Source organism: Bos grunniens, chromosome 6 (genome assembly GCF_055505025.1).
Source record: "Bos grunniens cultivar Pamir isolate PY7600 chromosome 6, Bosgru_T2T1.0, whole genome shotgun sequence".
In the NCBI taxonomy this organism is placed as follows: Eukaryota; Metazoa; Chordata; class Mammalia; order Artiodactyla; family Bovidae; genus Bos; species Bos grunniens.
Window position 1 is genome coordinate 47,013,194 of NC_141170.1, and position 20,196 is coordinate 47,033,389.

Sequence of the window (20,196 nt, forward strand, 5' to 3'; positions counted from 1 at the left end):
TAGATGTCTTCTTTAACTACTTTTTTCATGGCTTTTAAATTTTGACTTTTCTTATAGTGGTGATGGTTTAGTTGCTAAGTCATGTCCAACTCTAGCAACCCCATGAACCATAGCCCACCAGGCTCCTCTGTCCGTGGGATTCTCCAGGCAAAAATACCAGAGTGGGTTGCCATTTCCTTCTCCAGGGGATCTTCCTGACCCAGGGATTGAACCCAGGTCTCCTGCATTGCAGGCAGATTCTTTACCATCTGAGCTACAAGGGAAACTAACATTAATCATTTTAAAGTTTCTTCATATTTTGATCTTTGATTATGTAGAACATTAACTGTTCAACAGTTGAGATACACATATACACACATGTAAGTATGTGTGAATGTATGTTTTTGATAAGAATAAATAGCCTTTCAGAAGAAGTTGAGAGTAGTTAAGAGACCAGGAGAATACATTTGAAGCTTATTTATACTTGTTAAAAAACCAAATTCTTCTATGACATGACTAAGCGACTACTCTAGTCTTTCATCTAGGAGAAAGATTTGGGTTGGATATAGTGATGCAGAGGCCAGTTATACGCCTGTAAACAACAGTATTTGAAGTCAGTTCAGTTTAGTTGCATCCCACTCTTTGCGACCCAATGGACTGATATACAAAATAAAGTTATTTCCACAGATGAAAAGGATGTTTCATGCCAAAGGAATGAACATGATTTAAAACAGAGGGGAATTGCTAGGAAAATTCAGGATTCTCCAAATAGGTCATTTGTATCATCATGAAGGTAAGGTAGTACAAGTGATGTGTTTGTGTCTAGAGAAGGAAATAAAGCCTGATATTTCATCCTTAACAGTTTGGTTTTTATTTTTTACTTCGTTGAGAAGCCAGCAAAAAGGGGATTTGGGTGGTTTTGTGGTTCAAAAAGAAAATCTCTCAGGTGGAAAATTTTGGGAAAATGACTAGACTTGAGTTAAAAAGGACAGCAGTAGAAGTAAGGATGGAGAAGAAAGCGTGCCTGTGAGTGTTGAGGTGAACTAGGTAGGACTTAGTGTTAGCCACTGGTGTCAAACCAGCTAGAGATCATCAGTGGGGAAGGTTTTAGGAAGAAGGTAAGAGTTTGAACTTGCTGAGTTTAATGATAAACCCATTGATGATAATAACAGAAGAGTATGAGTTGGATACTGTAAGTGGAGAGGTGTTATTAGTCCTTGAGTACTGAAATAATAATGAGGAAAGTAATACAATCTAAGAGTAGTAGGCAAGGGTGAGTCTGAGTGGCAAGAGTGTGGAGGCATAGAGAATACATTTTTGCAGTTACCTAGATGCAAGGTCATTTACATCGGTACCAGAATGGTGGTACTGGCTGCTCATGTGGAAAAAATGACTCACCAGAGCGTTCTTGGTGTAATAAAGAGCAGATCCTGGTTACAGATTTAGTTTTTGAGCTGGTGATACAAAGAGAACAAATTGATATGATTTCTAACTAAGGAGATAGGACAGAGGGGAATGACAGCCGCCTTAGGAAGATAGAAGGAAAAATTCACTTTCAAGTATTTTGAATTTAAGTTACTGATGGAACAGTCAGGTACAAATGTCCTGAAAAATAGTGATATGAGACTTGGTCTTACATAAAATGTTAAAATTGGTGAGAGAGATTTAGGAGTAAATAAGTTTGTCAGTGCTGGTAAGTTTGTAAAGCATAATAGATTACAATCAAAAGAACTTTTGTGAATGTCTATAGTTTGTTGACTGATTAATAGAAGGGAGAGAAATAGTCAATAAGGTAGGAAGGTAAGTTTTCATGCTATGGGAATGAAAACATATGAGTTTTAAGAAGAGGTAGAAACAATGAAGAGCACTTTCTGTAGAAGTGTGAGGGCAAAAGCCATAATACATGAAGTTAAGGAGGGTGAACATACGGAAACTAGAGCACATAATGAGAAGGAAGGAGATCTGTGTTACTAAAAACAATAGCATGAAAAAAGACCTGAGTAAATTTAAAAGTAGGAGGTAAGGACCCAAAGAAGACATATGTGAATGCTAAAGGAATGAATGGTTCTGGTGGTCCTAGAGAAGGAAGATGGGAAAGACTGTTTAAAGTAGAGATAAAAAAAAATTGGACTAGGAAGCAAGACCTTTCTTTGAGATTAGAGTGATGAATGACAAGGAAGGACAAATAAAAATGGAGGGAACATGGAGTTACTTGTATCAGAAGATCTGTCTTCTTTATTAAGGACAACGTGAGATCATCTCCTGAAGAGACTCTGCTTTTATGGACTGAACACAATGTCATTGAGGACTTCTGTATGAGAAAATAGTAATTGTAAACTTACAAAGCTATTAGAATCTTACTTTGTGTGGCTTATTTATGATAAATCACAAAATACGTTATATTTTTTCTCTTATTTCAGCAAAAAATCAGTTAGAATTTTGTTGTCATATGCTTCGAGGAACAATAGACCCAAAGGAACCATCTACTTATGAATATGTGAAATTTATAGGAAATTTCAAATCTTTAAACAGTGGTAAGTTAAAATGCTTCTCTTACAATATTTTTTCACTTGTTGTTATTTTAAGCTCTTAAAGACAAATGTTCAAGTATTAGTAAAAACTAGATTTTTACTGGAGTAACTGATGGTATTCATTTCCTTATTGCTTTAGTATCCACTTCAGCACACAATGGTTTTGAAGGAACAATACAACGCACTCACAGGCCTTCTTATGAAGATAGAGTTTGTTTTGTAGCTACTGTCAGATTAGCTACACCTCAGTTCATTAAGGTATGTTTCTGTTTCCCAGAAGGGTTTCACTTCATATTATGGGTCCTATCTGTTGTTTTTTTAATTGTTCCCAGATACTTCCTGTAAACATTAAAGTAGTAATGGCCATGAGTCATTAAACATGTATGATCATAATATTTTTGAAGCAAATAGTGAGTTATCAAAGCACTCATCAAATTATAGAACTAATTTTTTGATAATATACCTTGTGTTGGGTTGGCCAAAAATTTCATTTGGGTTTGTGAAATTTTTGGCTGTTAACCAGTGGTTATATATCACCATTGTCCTGCTTTTGTGCAAAATTTTGAGGTGCTTTTGTTGTATAGTTCACAAATACATTAAAGGGGAACGGCCAAAGATTGCTTTTGAAATTTTCTTTTGAAATACACAGGTGACCTTATTACATTTAATTTACCTTTTCAATTTTAAAAGTCAATTAAATAATTTTATTTTTATATCCTGGGTCCAGGAAGTAGATGATTAGTAGTAAAGTCAGAAAATGAAAGACTTCAGTAACCACAAAGTGGCTGAAAATAAGCCAGGCTAAGATTTTAAATTTAGGGAAACACCATAGGACAAAGTACTGAATTAGCAGTTAGAGGATCTTAAACCACTCTGACTCTACTCGTTTTGATCGTAGGAAGTAATGGTGGTGGTAACATGCTTTTTGGATGCTTACCACATGCTGTTTACGTGCATTATCTCATCTAATACTTACAAATGGTGATATGATCACCATTTTATATGTAAGGAAACTGTGGCTTAGGGAAGTTAAGTTACTTACCCAGAGTCACAGCTATTAAGTAGTAGAACTGAGATTGATTCTAATTCCTTTTTTTCCTAAACCCAAACTCTTAATCACTACATTGTGCTGCAGAAGGTCATTCAAGAACAGGGGCAGGTTGGAATACATTGTTGCATACGACTAGAGCCTAGGGTTACTGTGAATGGAGGGAGGGTAGGGATGTTGAGAGATGAGGTTAGAAAAGTAAGCAGACGCTGGCAGTGATGCATGTTTTTTTCTTTGTTGTTTGTTTCTCCTTGTTTAGATTTTGTCCTAATGGAATGAGCAGCCATTAAGATTTTTCTGTTAGGGAAATTATACAATCATGTTTGAGTATTTATAAGGTCATTGTGGCCAGAATAGAAGATGAGTTGAAGGACAGGGAAACTTGTTTGGAATATTTTGCAATAATGTGAGCCAGTGGTGGCAACTAGAGTCTAAACTAAGACCCTGAAGATGGATGGGATTGAATAGATTAAAAAAAAAAAACAACAACTTAGAAGGTGAAACTGAAAGGATTTAGCAGTGGCCATTTAGATGGTGAAAGGTGAAAATGAATGTATTGTGACTATTAGATTTTAGACTTAATGGCACAGTACAGGTATGCCTCCATTAATGAGATGGAACATTATGTAACTGGATATGAGGATTAAAATAGTTGGTTCATTTTAGGACATGTTGAGTTTGTGGTATGTGGAAACATCCAGACAGAAATATAGAACTATAATTCAGGAGAGAGATTAGAATGAGACTTTATAGGCATGTGAGTGAATAGAGAAATGTGTGGAGTGAGAAGTACTCCCCCAGAAGCCTGCATGTGTTTATTGCCACATTCCTTAGTACTAGAAAATAAAAATGTTTTTTTAAAGAAATGTTTAAGGAAAAGTTAGCTAAAAATGACTTATACAGATGCAATATTTAATAATTTGCTGAGTACACAGAAAAGTATTTCTCAATTTAATTATTTATTTGTAGGAAATGTGCACTGTTGAAGAACCCAATGAAGAGTTTACATCTAGACATAGTTTAGAGTGGAAGTTTCTATTTCTAGATCACAGGTAACTCCCATTTTTAAATTCTATAAAAAGATTAATCATTATAATTCTTGAAATTATTGGATTTAAAAGACAAACTTTTTCTAGACAGGATGCTCAAACTCATTATCCATTATTTAAGAAATAAAGTTTCCTCCCAAAATTGGTTTGTAGTTGAGTACTTTTTATTAATGGAAAAAGTCATAATATTGATTGTTTTATATGTAATTCAGGGCACCACCCATAATAGGATATTTGCCATTTGAAGTTCTGGGAACATCAGGCTATGATTACTATCATGTGGATGACCTAGAAAATTTGGCAAAATGTCATGAGCACTGTAAGTAGATTTTAATACTTCGGGTGGTAATACTTTTTTTAATCTGTAAATAACTATCATATTAATAGAAGGTGGTAAAACAGACCATTTTTGTATTTTTGAAATGTATTGGAAAAATTTCTTTTGTATGCATAACTACTTCTAATAGGAATCCTAGATCAAGTCTAAATTAAACTTCCTCCCATTTTATATATTTCAATCTATAGTAGTTAAGTACAGGTTTATAATATGGCATCTAATAAACCTTGTTTTGAAATATAGAAGTTCTATATTTAGAGTAAGAAGTAGATTGCTTTGAAAATTATAATATTAGAACACTATTTCATGAATTTTTATTTCTAGGCATGTGAGTCTGCCCAGGAGGTAATGCCACATTTAAAGAATCTCTTATAGAAAACTCAGTGAGTGCTTCATAATGTTACCTTCCATTGTTATATTAACAGAAGGAACATTATCATCTCGTTTTGCCCTGTTCTGAACAACTTACCTGTATTATTTTCATTATTCATAGTCACAGTTGTATAATAGAAAGTAGGTCTGTTATTATCTCTACAAGTAAACTGAGACAGAAAAAGGCTAACTAATTTACTTACAGTCCCATAACATTGGTGGCAGACATCAAAAAGTCTACAAACAAATGCTGGAGAGGGTGTGGAGAAAAGGGAATCCTCTTACACTGTTGGTGGCAATGCAAACTAGTACAGCCACTATGGAGAACAGCGTGGAGATTGCTTAAAAAAATGGAAATAGAACTGTTGTACAACCCAGTAATCCCACTGCTGGGCATACACACTGAGGAAACCAGAATTGAAAGAGACACACGTACCCCAGTATTCATTGCAGCACTGTTTACAATAGCCAGGACATGGAAGCAACCTAGATGTCCATCAGCAGACAAATGGATAAGAAAGTTGTGGTACTTATACACAATGGAATACTACTCAGCTATTGAAAAGAATGCATTTGAGTCAGTTCTAATGAGGTGGATGAAACTGGAACCTATTATACAGAGTGAAGTCAGAAAGAAAAACACCAATACAGTATATTAACACATATATATGGAATTTAGAAAAATGGTAATGATGATCCTATATGTAAGACAGCAAAAGAGACATAGATGTAAAGAACAGACTTTTCTGTGAGAGAAGGTGAGGGTGGGATGATTTGAGAGAATAGCATTGAAACATGTATATTACCATATGTGAAATAGATGACCAGTACAAGTTCAATGCATGAAATAGGGCATTCAAAACTGGTGCACTGGTACAACCCAGAGGGATGGGATGGGGAGGGAGGTGGGAGGGGATTCAGGATGGGGGATACACATACACCTGTGGCTGATTCATTCCGATGTATGGCAGAAACCACCACAATATTGTAAAGTAATTAGCCTCCAATTAAAAAAACAAAAAACATTGGTGGCAGAGATAGGATTAGAGTCTGGACCTACTCCTTTACCACATGCTGTTTGTTCATTCTTTGTTTCAGAAGTTTGTTTTAATAGGTTTCATTTGCCTCTCTGATCCTCCTTCCCAAATCTTTCCATTTTGAGTATCCTCTAAAGCTTAATTAGATATTTAATGTACCTTCATGTCTTAGGCTGGTTTATAAACCTCTATGAAAATAAAGCATGTTATATAATATCACAAAAGAAATATTTTTCACTTTGAGTGATATGGGCACTAGCCTCTGTGATGTATTAAAAAATCTGACACCTCTATTAACTAGCTGGATAATTTTTGACAACCAATTTCAAGTATGTAGACTTTGATTTCCTCATGAATAGTGACGGGTTGGAGGAGAGAGAGCGAACATGATTCCGGTCCAGCCTGTCTTAAGGTTTTATCCACTGAATACCAGTCTATTAAAAACGAATTTTATGGTCAAAGAAAATTAGGTAAGAGTTCATAATCAGTCCCCATCTCCCCACCACCAGAATCTTGACAGATTAGCATACTCAAGGCTTTGAGAAGAACAAATTTTCCCAAGTTAATTTAACACAGAACCCATTTTTTGCTTAATATCTGCTAAAAGACTTTTGAATTTACAATCTATAAAGAATGTTTTGGGAAATACTGCTTGAAATACTGTTTTGGGAAATCAGCTACTTGAAATAATTAAGTTTTTCTGATTTTGGTAAGTTAAGGTTTAGAAGTAAATGCCTCTAAAATGCTATACTTGGACTTCCTGGTGGTCCAGTGGTTAAAAATCCACTTGCCACTGCAGAGGACACGGGTTCAAGTCCCTGGTCTGGGAAGATCCCGCATGCTGCAGGGAAACTAAGCCTGTGTACCACAGCTGTTGAAGCCCACGCACTGGAGCCTGTGCTCTGCAATAACAGAAGCCATTTCAGTGAGGAGCCCACACACCACAACTGGAGCATAGCCTCAGCTCTCCTGAAACTAGAGAAAGCTTGAATGTAGCAACGAAGATCCAGTGCAGCCAAAAAATAAAAGATGCTGTATTTGCAGAGGGTGAGGGGTAGGGTATGGGGAGTAGAGCTCAGGTGTAATTACTTATTGCTGTTATCCTTAATATATCTTAGCAGGAGAGAGTCAGTATGTGAATAATTTATTCTCAAGTATTTGGACATTTATTGTGTATGAAAAATACCTACACTCAGCAATAACAGGCTCTAAGTTGGGAGATTATGGAAGGCTATGGAAGATTTGATATACTATATGTTATTGAAAAGCCAGAAGAATTTTATAGATAGATAGATAGATAGATATAAATGTGAATGGTACCTTTGGGTAAAAATCTAGTAATACAAATCAAAAAATATTTTTTTTCTTCTTAGTAATGCAATATGGAAAAGGAAAATCTTGTTACTATAGGTTCCTGACCAAAGGACAGCAGTGGATTTGGCTTCAAACTCATTATTATATCACTTACCATCAGTGGAATTCAAGGCCAGAGTTTATTGTTTGTACTCACACCGTAGTAAGGTAATAATTCTTTTACAGAATTTCTGAATATGGAAACATTCATAATGATTTTGGAATGTAGTTTTATGTATGACTTATTCAGAAGTACAGAGTGATTTTTTTCTCCATTTTATTTTTCAGTATTTTTTTCAATATTCAGTATTTTCAATATTATTGAAAATATTCATATTTTCAATTTATTATTAAATGTACTTATAGGCGTTATATAGAAATAAAGATAACATAATTTCTGACATAAGTTTTATGGTTTAGAGCAGATGTTGTAACTGTCTTTTGTATATACCACAGTCAGTCATGTAAAAGGAGAGCTAGAGTAGATAAAGTATACTGTTCCTTTATTTAATTCCTCTTGATTTAGGTCCTGTGTGGTTACAGATCATTTATAGTAGTACATTAAATTTTTTAGATATGTAAAAAAGTGAAATTTGAATTAAGATACACTCTGTGTGTATATATATATATATATATATAGTGCTATATACATATATGTTTTAGGGTTTTTTTGGTGCATAGAAAATTGTCTGGAATTTGTGATGAACAAATGAGATACATAATGAATATTGAATTGTTGCACCTCTGCAGTGTTTTAAATGAATGATCAAACACTGAAATTCTGTTTTTTTTCCACTTGTAGTTATGCAGAAGTTAGGGCTGAAAGACGACGAGAACTTGGCATTGAAGAGTCTCTTCCAGAGACAGCTGCTGACAAAGTATGTATCTTATAGGTTTTTAAAAAATTATTTCTTCTCAATGAATAACAAGACTCAATAATTTACAGAAAAATTGTTTTTCAAATATTTAATCTACTTGTAATTATAACTATAGTATTTATTTTTATATTAAATTTAATATTTTAAAACCTCATGTGTTTTTAAAAAAGATTTGAAGGGCCTGCTATTTAGAGATCATTGTAGAGACATATATGATCTTAGAATTAAACTAACATTTATTACAATCTGCTAGGCTCTGGTTTTTATATGAAATATGAAATATCATTTATTTCTCAGACATCCTTATCTGGATATATCCCCACTTTGAAAATATTAAAACTGAGCTTAAAGACTCATGACTGGAAAGTTATAGTCAGATTTTGAACACTGGTTTCTCTTTTCATTATATCAGGTAGAAATATTAGCTACCTATTGCTATGTTACAAACCTTAATGATATAAAATAACATACATATATTATCTCAGTAGTTTCTGTGAGTCAAGAATCCAGACACAGTTTAGTTGGGCACTCTGCCTCAGAATTGGTCATGGGTCTGTAATCAAGGTTTCAGTCCAGGGTCCCTCACAAGCCTGGAATCAAAGTGTCAGTGGAGCCACAGTCATTTCCAGGTCCAGTCAAAGCAGAATCTCTTTCCAAGCTCACTTAGTGGTTGAAATGCATATGAACACCACAACAGGATATCACTTCATACCTGTAATAATGGCAGTTATCAGAAAGGCAATAAATAGCAAGTATTGGCAAGGATATGGAGAAAAGGGAACCCTCATGAACTGTTGGTCGGATTGTAAGTTGGTGCAGTCACTACAGAAAATAGTATGGAAATTCCTCAAGAAATTAAAAATAATATGATATAACAGCTTCACTTCTTAGTATTTACCTGAAGAAAACAAAAACAATTGTAAAGATTTATATATCCTTATGTTCATTGCAGGATTATTTACAATAACTAAGATACAGAAACAAGTAAAGATGTGGGACATACATAGAGTAGAATACTACTCAATCATTAAAAAATGAAATATTGCTATTTGTAACAGTATGGATGGATCTTGGGGGCATGATGCTAAGGGAAATAAGTCAAAGAAAGACAAATTATCTCACTTACGTGTAGAATTTAAAAAACAAAACAAATGAACACGCAAACCAGACTCATAGAGAACAAACTGCTGATTGCCCGAGTGAGGCATTGGGGTGTAAGATGGGGCAAAATAGGTGAAGGGGGTTAAGAGGTGTAAACTTGCAGTTGTAAAATATGCCATAGCATAAGAAAAATTGTAAGTGCTTTCCTCAGAAAATATCTTTCATTAAAACATAGTGGATCTTTTACCTCTAAGCAGTCATAGTCTTTTTGGAAAAATTCTTTCATGTGGGACCCATGAGAGCAGAAAACTTGTCTTTGTTATTTGCTCCTGTATTCTCAGCATCTTGAGCCATGGAAGGCAACTTTTAAATTGAAATATAGAAGATGCAAAATTTATTAGTTTTAGGTGTGCAACTTAGTGATTCAGCATTTAAATACATTACAAAATGAATGTGTGTCTAGTCCCCATACAAAGTTGTTACAGTCTTTTGGAATTGAAACAAAAATAAATGGGACCGAATTAAACTTAAAAGCTTTTGTACAGCAAAGGAAACCATAAACAGAATGAAAAGACAACCCACAGAACGGGAGAAAATACTGGCAAACGAAGCAGCTGACAAGGGATTAATCTCCAAAACATGCAGGTAGCTCATGAAGCTCATTATCAAAAAACAAATGACTTAACCAAAAGATGGGCAGAAGATCTGAATAGACATTTCTCTAAAGAAGACATACAGATGGCCAGTAGGCACATGAGAAGATTGCTCAGCATCACTCATCATTAGAGAATTGCAAATAAAAACTGCAATGAGGGTATCACCTCACACTGGACAGAATGACCATTATCAAAAAGTGACCATCAATAACAGCTGAAGAAGATGTGGAGAAGATGGAGCCGTCCTACACTTTTAGTGGGAATGTAAATAGGCACAACCACTATGGAGAACAGTATGGGAGGTTCCTCAACAAACAATAGAGTTCCCATATGATCCAGCAGTCCCCCTCCTGGGCATATATCTGCAGAAACCATAATTTGAAAGGATACATGCACCCCAGTGTTCAGTTGCAACACTGTTTACAGTATTCAGGATATGGTAGCACCCTAAGTGTCCATCAATAGATGAACGGATAAAGAGGTTGTGGTACATATATACAGTGGGATATTAGCCATAAAAAAGAAGGCAGCAACATGTATGGACCTAGAGATTATCATACTAAGTGAAATCAGTCAGAGAAAGTATCATATATTGTTTATACATGAAATCTAGAAAATGATATAGATCAACTCATTTACAAAACAGAAATAGTCTCACAGACTTAGAGAACAGACTTGTGGTTCTGTTCAGACTACTGAAGGGGAAAGGTGGGTGGGAGGGAAAAATTAGGGGGTTGAGATTAACATATATGCACAGTATTATATATAAAACAGATAATCAACAAGGACCTAATGTATAGCACAGAAAACTCTACCCAATACTCTGTAATAACCTATGGGAAAAGAATTCAAAAAAGGATAGATATATATACAAAAATCACTTTGTTGTACATCAGAAAGTAACGCAATGTTGTAAATCATCTATGCTGCTGCTACTGCTGCTAAGTCGCTTCAGTCATGTCCGACTCTGCGACTCCATAGACAGCAGCCCACCAGGCTCCCCCATCCCTGGGATTCTCCAGGCAAGAACACTGGAGTGGGTTGCCATTTCCTTTTTCAATGCATGAAAGTGAAAAGTGAAAGTGAAGTTGCTCAGTCGTGTCCAACTCTTAGCGACCCCATGGACTGCAGCCTACCAGGCTCCTCCGTCCATGGGATTTCCCAGGCAAGAGTCCTGGAGTGGGGTGCCATTGCCTTCTCCAATTTAAAAAAAAATCAGTAAGGACAGTATTGAGCCAGGAGTAGAGAAACTTTAATTCAGCTACTTAGTGAGGAGTAAGCACAAGATGAGTAAATGACTACAGCAAGGAGAGATAGATAATGTAGCATTCATAGCTGTGAGTTTTGGGAAAGGTGGAAGGGAGGATGTTCAGGCCAGAGCAGTAGGAGGACTTCTGTTCTACCTCCGGAGCAGAGGTCTGAAGGTTGAGAGAAAGGAAACTCCCACTGCCTGGGAGACCTACAAGGAAACTGGTATCCTTTGGGGGTGGAGGGTGGGGGGTCCTGGGTTTTAGTCAGAGGACGCCAATGAAGGAATGTTCATCAGTGAGGTTGAGAATACAGCTTTTGCTGCTTAGGGAAACTGAAGGCAGGCAGAAGGGTTTTAGGAGCTGGGAGAGGGTGGGAGATGGAGACAAAACAGGATGTAAAGAGCAATTACAGTGCAGGACAGCGGGCATTGTGTCACATAACCCATTTTTTCCTTTTGTGATAGTAGTAATTTTGAAATCATATTTATTTATATCGGTGTATACACACACATTGCCTTCTATGTAGCTTCCCTGAAATAGGAAACAGAGTATTGTTGCTTAATTCACTGTTGCATATGGAGGTTCTTTGACGGCACTTTGCTCCACTATAATGAGCAAACAGCAGGTGGGTATATTTATATACTTGGTATATTAATAGGTGGGCTTCCCTTGTAGCTCAGCTGGTAAAGACTACGCCTGCAATGCAGGAGACCCCAGTTCGATTCCTGGGTTGGGAGGATCCCCTGGAGAAGGAAATGGCTACCTACTCCAGTATTCTTGCCTGGGAAATCCAGTGGACAGAGGAGATTGGGAGGCTACAGTCCCTGGGGTCACAGAGTTGGACATGACTGAGTGACTAAGCACAGCACAGCATGTTAATAGGTAGAGTTACATATATGGTGGTGGCAAGTATTTTCATCTATATAAGACAGAGGTCTCTGTGGAGAGAGAGGGAGAAAGAGGTTTAAGAACTTTTGGAAAGTATGGAATAACTGTGGAGAGTAGGAAAGTGAGCCCTCTAGAAAATGTAATGTTTCTGGCTTAGTGTTATGTATCATTTTAGATTGGTGATCATTTTAAGTTGACTGTAATTGTCTCCAAAGGAACAAGTGAACTGGAAAGCTCAGACAGGGAAGTGTGGTTTAAAGTTGGATTTTAATTTGTGTTTTTAGAGGCACTACAGTAATCTGGTAATGAAGAGTAGGGATTGAATCAGGTAGAATAGAGGAAGAAGTTATTGGCAACAAGGAGTTCCTAGAAAGCTGAGAGGCCAGGACAGGATATTGCATGAATCATCCATATAGATCTTGAATTCTGGAGATGGTCAGAGTTGGTGTGAAGAAGATGATTTTGAGCAGTCAAATGCTGAGTTCCAGATACTTACAGCGCCTTTATAAACTAAAGTCTCTGTTGGTTGGTCTTTTTTTTTTTTTTTCTGATTTGAAATATACGTAACAAAATTTACCATCTCAACCAATTTTAAGTTCAGTGGTGTTAAGTACATTTACAGTGTTGTGTAAGCATTACCACCATCCATCACCAAAACTTTTTCATCTTTCCAAACTGAAATTCCATATCCATTGAACAGCAACTCCCCGTTCCCTCCTCTCCAACCCTGGGCAGCCACCAGTCCACTTCTGACTATGACTTGATTCCTATAGGTACCTCATGTAAGTGGAATCATACAGTATTTGTCTGTATATGATTAACTTATTTCACTCAGCATAATGTTCTCAAGGTTCTTCTATATTGTTATATGTCAGAGTTTCCTTTTGAAGATAAACAGTATTCCATTGTGTGTATATATACCACGTTTTGTTTATTCATTCATCCATCGATGGACACTTGGGTTGCATCTGTATTTTTAACTATTGTGGTTAATGCTGCTAGGAACATGGCTTACAAATACACATTTGACTCCCTGCTTTTAATTCTTTTGAGCATATATGCAGAAATGAAATTGTTGGATCATATAGTAATTCTATATTTAATTTTTTGAGGAGCTGTTACATTTTTCCATAGTAGCTCTGCTGTTTTATACATTCTTATCAGGCTTCCCAGGTGGCTCAGTGGTAGAGAATCCATCTGCCAGTGCAGAAAACACGGAAGATGTAAGTTCAGTCCTTGGCTCGGGAAGATCCCCTGGAGGAGGAAATGGCAACCCACTCCAGTATTCTTGCCTGGAGAATCCCATGGACAGAGGAGCCTGTCGGGCTACAGTTCGTAGGGTCGCAAAGAGTTGGACGTGACTAAGCAGCTGAACACCACCACCACCACCCCCACTGGCACTGCACAAGGGTGCTCGTTTTTTCATATCCTCACCAACACTCGTTATTTTCTAATTTTTTTGGTAATAGCCATATTGATAGATGTGAAGTGGTATTTCTTGGTTTTGATTTGCATTTCCCTAAGTGATGCTCAAAATTCTCCAAGCCAGGCTTCATTCAGCAGTATGTGAACTGTGAACTTCCAGATATTCAAGCTGGTTTTACAAAAGGCAGAGGAACCAGAGATCAAATTGCCAACATCTGCTGGATCATGGAAAAAGCAAGAGAATACCAGAAAAACATCTATTTCTGCTTTATTGACTGTGCCAAAGCCTTTGACTGTGTGGATCACAATAAACTGTGGACAATTCTGAAAGAGATGGGAATACCAGACCATCTGACCTGCCTCTTGAGAAACCCATATGCCGGTCAGGAAGCAACAGTTAGAACTGGACATGGAACAACAGACTGGTTCCAAATACGAAAAGGAGTACATCAAGGCTGTATATTGTCACCTTGCTTATTTAACTTATATGCAGAGTACATGATGAGAAACGCTGGACTGGAAGAAGCACAAGCTGGAATCAAGATTGCCGGGAGAAATATCAATCACCTCACATATGCAGATGACACCACCCTTATGGCAGAAAGTGAAGAGGAACTCAAAAGCCTCTTGATGAAAGTGAAAGAGGAGAGTGAAAAAGTTGGCTTAAAGCTCAACATTCAGAAAATGAAGATCATGGCATCGTGTCCCATCACTTCATGGGAAATAGATGAGGAAACAGTAGAAACAGTGTCAGACTTTATCTTTTTGGGCTCCAAAATTACTGCAGATGGTGACTGCAGCCATGAAATTAAAAGATGCTTACTCCTTGGAAGGAAAGTTATGACCAACCTAGATAGCATATTGAAAAGCAGAGACATTACTTTGCTAACAAAGGTCCATCTAGTCAAGGCTATGGTTTTTCCAGTGGTCATGTATGGATTCGAGAGTTGGACTGTGAAGAAAGCTGAGTGCCGAAGAATTGATGCTTTTGAACTGTGGTGTTGGAGAAGACTCTTGAGAATCCCTTGGACTGCAAGGAGATCCAACCAGTCCATCCTAAAGGAGACCAGTCCTGGGTGTTCATTGGAAGGACTGATGCTGAGGCTGAAACTCCAATACTTTGGCCACCTCATGTGAAGAGTTGACTCATTGGAAAAGACTCTGATGCTGGGAGGGATTGAGGGCAGGAAGAAAAGGGGATGACAGAGGATGAGATGGCTGGATGGCATCACCGACTCGATGGACGTGAGTTTGAGTGAACTCCGGGAGTTGGTGATGGAGAGGGAGGCCTGGCATGCTGTGATTCATGGGGTCGCAGAGAGTCGGACATGACTGAGCGACTGAACTGAACTGAATGATTAGTGATATTAAGTATCTTTTCATGTGTTTATTGGCCATTTATATATCTTATTGGAAGAAATCTCTATGCAAGACTTTTGCCCATTTTTTAATTGAATTTTTTGGTTTTTTTTTTTTTTTTTTCCTTGCTGTTGAGTGGTAGGAGCTCTGTCTATATTTTGGGTATTAATTCTTTATCAAATAAATGACTTACAAATGTTTTCTCCCATTCCTTGGTGCCTTTGCACTTTGTTTATAGTATCCTTTGATGCACTACTGTTGCCTGTGCTTTAGTGTCATATCCAAGAAATCATTGCCCAGTGCAGTGTTATAAAGCTTTCCCCCTTTTTTCCCTCAAAGCTTTATACTTTGAGTTCTAATGTTTAGATCTTTGATCCATTTTAAGTTAACTTTTATATATGGTATAAGGTAATAGTCCAACTTTATTCCTTTGCATCTGTTATTTCTTTCAATAGAGAAGGAAACCAAAACTTTCAGGCTATAAAAAATAAATTTTTACTTCTTTATTACACTTCTTTATTACACAGGTACACTTGCCTTGTTATGGTTGAAAACTGATTTTGGGGAGGGGAAATTAGCAAGCGATATGCTAATTTGGGACCTCTGAACTGAACCACAGAAGACATTTACTTTACTCTTGTCTCCTTAGAGCCAAGATTCTGGGTCTGATAATCGTATAAATACAGTCAGTCTCAAGGAAGCGTTGGAAAGGTTTGATCACAGCCCAACTCCTTCTGCTTCCTCCCGGAGTTCAAGAAAATCATCTCACACAGCAGTCTCGGACCCTTCCTGTGAGTACCCCAGCTTGCAAGCAGACTTCCTTTAAAGATGCGCTTCTAAATTGTTTGCATTATTGTTAGCAGCATTTTTCATCAGCTGCCACTTTCAAATGATAAGTGTTTATATTTCTGAAATACAGTAACTTTTTCAGTGAGCAAAAGGCACATTGCTCACATTTAGCAAAGAATTAATTTATAAAGTAACCCATAAAACATGTAGGTAGTAATGTTGGTATTGGTATTTTTAATCATCCCTCAGAAAGAAAGCAAAACTATTACAGTAATTCCTTTTTTATTGATAGAACCTGTAAGTGTTCTTAGTTTGCTTTTTTGAAAGTGTTTTCTGTGTATTTTGTCTTTATGAAGACATGCATAATTGTCATTAAATTAATTCCCTTTTAAATTTTTTAAAAAGAATCTAGCACTTTTATTTCTCAGAGTACTAAAAGTGTATATAATGAAAAAGGGACTTGTTTGAACTACTCGACATCTTCATGATGGGTGGAACATTAAAGTGGTTAAACATAGATTGAGATTTTAAACCTTTCCAAATATTGTGAAAGGCCTTTGTGTTAACTATTTCTTGGCATTTCTTTTATGTAGTATCCTTTAACACAAAGTTGCAGATCTCCAGAGTTTATTCATTGTGCTTATCTGAAACTATGCCCACTAATTAATAACTCCCCATTCCCCACTCCCCACCTGCCCCAGCCTTGGCAGTTACCATTGTCCTCTTTGTTTCAATGAGTTTGACTATTTTAAATAACCTCATATCATTATGAGATACTTGTTTTTTCTGTCATTGCCTATTTCATTTAGCATAATGGCCTAAAGGTTCATTCATGTAACATATTGTAGAATGTCCTTCCTTTTTCAGGATGAATAGTAGTATTTCATTGTATGTATATATCACATTTTATTAATCCTTTCACCTGTCAACAGACATTTAGATTGTCTCCATACCTTGGCTATTGTGAATGATACTGCAGTGAACACTGGAATGCTAATATCTCTTCAAGATGCTGACTTCAATTTTTTTTAATAAATACTCTGAAGTAGGATTTCTAGTTCATATATGGTAGTTCTAATCTTAATTTTTTTGAAAAACAGCCATACTGTTTCCACAGTATCTGTATCATTTCCTATCCCCATCAACAGTGTGCAAGGTTTCCAGACCTCCACACAAGTTCTCACCAACACTTGTCTTTAGATTTTTTTTTTGAACAGTTTATAAGGGTTTTTTTTTTAGTTGATCTACAATGTGATTTTTTGATAGTAACCATTCTTTAGAGGTAGAGGTGATATTTCATTGTGGTTTTGATTTGCATTTCCCTGATGTTTAGTGGAATATTGAGTATTATTTCACATACTGGCTGGCCATCTCTGTCTTGTTTGAGTAAATATCTATTCAAGTCCTTAGGCCATTTTTTAATTAATTTATTGCTTTTTTCTGTTATAGAATTGTAGGGGTAGTAACCATTTTATATTTGAAATTTTCCTATTTCAGATGTTTTCTTTATCCTTAAAAAAGAGGTAATTAAAATAAATCATCTTGTTGTCATAGACTTCACTTTTATTGAATAATTTAGAAAAACAACTCTTTTACAGACCACTTTTATTCACTGGAAAGCATTTTGAGATTGATCTTTGAAAATTGTATTTTTCAAGTACTAATGCTATTCTGTTTCTGTTTACCAACCTTAGCTACACCAACAAAGATCCCAACAGATACTAGCACTCCTCCCAGACAACATTTACCAGCTCATGAGAAGATGGCACAAAGGAGGTCATCATTTAGTAGTCAGGTAAACTCTTCAGATAGTATGTTGCTGAATAAAGATTTATTAAAAGGGGTGGGAGGAATCATCTAAATATTCATCAATTCATTTATTCATTATCCCTTTCTGTGAAATTCAAAATAGTTGTTGATATACAACACTTACTCAAGGTCTTCATTTTTTTGTGAAGTAGTAGTCAAACATACAAGTCCTTTTGAATATTTTTCAGACAAAATGTTAGATTTTTTTTTTAATTATGGAAAGCTGATAATTTCAAATACCAATCACTTTCAATAAAGTCCAGGCAACTCTTACTGACAGCCCATGCAAGATAATGTGACAGATGCCTTGAAAGATAAAAAGATAAATAGGGACTAAGCATTTCCAGTTTAGAGGGAGAGACAGGCCTGTGCTCATCTAAAAATGTATGAGGCTCATCTAAAAGCTGTAATTCAGTTATGAAGATGCCATGGTGGTATTTCTGGTGGGAGTATTCATGTATGGAAACGATTGTCACCCAGTGTTATTTTTTATTTTGCTTCTAGTCTATAAATTCCCAGACTGTTGGTCAGTCATTAACACAGCCTGTGATGTCTCAGTCTGCAAATTTACCAGTTCCGCACGGCATGTCCCAGGTATTTTTATTTGTTTCTGTTAAATATTTTTAAATTACAAATAGTCTTTAAGCTACTAGTGGGGCTTCCCTCATAGCTCAGTCAGTAAAGAATCCACCTGCAATGCAGGAGACCCCAGTTTGATTACTGGGTCAGGAAGATCTTTTGGAGAAGGGATAGGCTACCCATTCTAGTATTCTTGGGTTTCCCTTGTGGCTCAGCTAGTAAAGAATCCGCCTGCAGTGTGGGAGACCTGGGTTTGATCCCTGGGTTGGGCAGATCCCCTGGAAAAGGGAACAGCTACCCACTCCAGTATTCTGGCCTGGAGAATTTCATGGACTGTATAGTCCATGGGGTTGCAAAGAGTCGGACACAACTAAGTGACTTTCACTTTCAAGCTACTAGTGATTTTTTAAAATATAGATGCAGTAAATCTCAATTGTGGACGTTTAGAATACCTGGAGATTTTTTGATTGTCAGTGAATTTGGTGTGCCGCTGGTACTTTAGTTGTCTTTTAGGGTTCATAACAGTTTTGCACAACAAAAAGCTATCCTGATTAATCCCTGTTGAGAAATACTGTGGTGGCTCAGATGGTAAAGAATCTGCCTGCAGTACAGAAGACCTGGGTTCGATCTCTAGGTCAGGAAGATTCCCTGGTGAAACGAGTGGCTATGCATTACAGTATTCTAGCCTGGAGAATTCCATGGACAGAGAATCCTAGAGATCTATAGTCCATGGGGTCACAAAGAGTTGGACATGACTGAGTGACTAACACTTTCACTTTCCAGAGAAAAATATTAAAGATGAAATGTAGTTCATTTTGTTCTTCCCATGGATATTGGAAGAATTGAGTAATTTTATTCATATATTCATTTGTTTATATATAAGCCATTTATTAAGCTCCTTATATTATCAGATATTGCAGGTGCTGGCAATGCAAATTTCTATACTAAGAAACTTTATTACATCTAGAAGGAATGATAGATAACTACAAATAGTCTATGCTCAAGGTCTAAAGCTTGACACCTGAGCACATTAGATGGACTCTTAATTGCAGACTGAGGAAGGGAAAGAGAACTTTCTGGAAGAATTGTTACTTGGGCTGAGTCCCCAAGGAGGCTTAAATATAAAAGCTAGCAAGACAAAGGAGAGGTATTACAGAAGTGACACTTTTGATTATAACTTCACAACTTTTCATTTATCACTGCACTCAGTGCCTCAGACAAATGAAAAATACTAAGTTGTGCTAGAAATAATCCGAAATTTTGTTTTGTTTGATGTTGAAGCTATCTCTACATTGTCTTAATTTCAAATAATATTAACATTGCTGCTGCTGGTGCTAAGTTGCTTCGGTCATATCCGACTCTGTGCAACACCATAGACAGCAGCCCACCAGACTCCCCTGTCCCTGGGATCCTCCAGGCAAGAACACTGGAGTGGGTTGCCATTTCCTTCTCCAATGCATGAAAATGAAAAGTAAAAGTCAAGTCGCTCAGTTGTGTCTGACTCCTAGTGACCCCATGGACTGCAGCCTACTAGGCTCCTCTGTCCATGGGATTTTCCAGGCAAGAGTACTGGAGTGCATTGCCATTGCCTTCTCTGATATTAACACTAGGTATCTAAAAATACCTTTATCTTATATGGTTGTTACTTAAATTGTGCTTAGTTGCTCAATCATGTCCGACTCTTTGCGACCACATGGACTGTAGCCCACCAGAGTCCTCTGTCCATGTGGCTCTCCAGGCAAGAATACTGGAGTGG

At 36.7% G+C, this 20,196-nt stretch overlaps 1 protein-coding gene across 35 annotated transcripts in view; it reads left to right on the top strand.

Annotated features, from left to right (window-relative positions):
* CLOCK (clock circadian regulator) overlaps positions 1–20,196 on the top strand; it is a 111,412-nt gene that overhangs the window by 72,687 nt on the left and 18,529 nt on the right. For all 35 annotated transcript variants that reach the window (XM_086405720.1, XM_086405713.1, XM_086405729.1 and 32 more), the window contains 9 exons: positions 2,400–2,513; positions 2,650–2,768; positions 4,528–4,610; positions 4,820–4,926; positions 7,727–7,874; positions 8,509–8,584; positions 15,913–16,054; positions 17,747–17,847; positions 18,366–18,455. In XM_086405720.1, the coding sequence (XP_086261846.1) occupies positions 2,400–2,513; positions 2,650–2,768; positions 4,528–4,610; positions 4,820–4,926; positions 7,727–7,874; positions 8,509–8,584; positions 15,913–16,054; positions 17,747–17,847; positions 18,366–18,455 (980 nt within the window). The remainder of the gene's footprint in view (positions 1–2,399; positions 2,514–2,649; positions 2,769–4,527; positions 4,611–4,819; positions 4,927–7,726; positions 7,875–8,508; positions 8,585–15,912; positions 16,055–17,746; positions 17,848–18,365; positions 18,456–20,196) is intronic.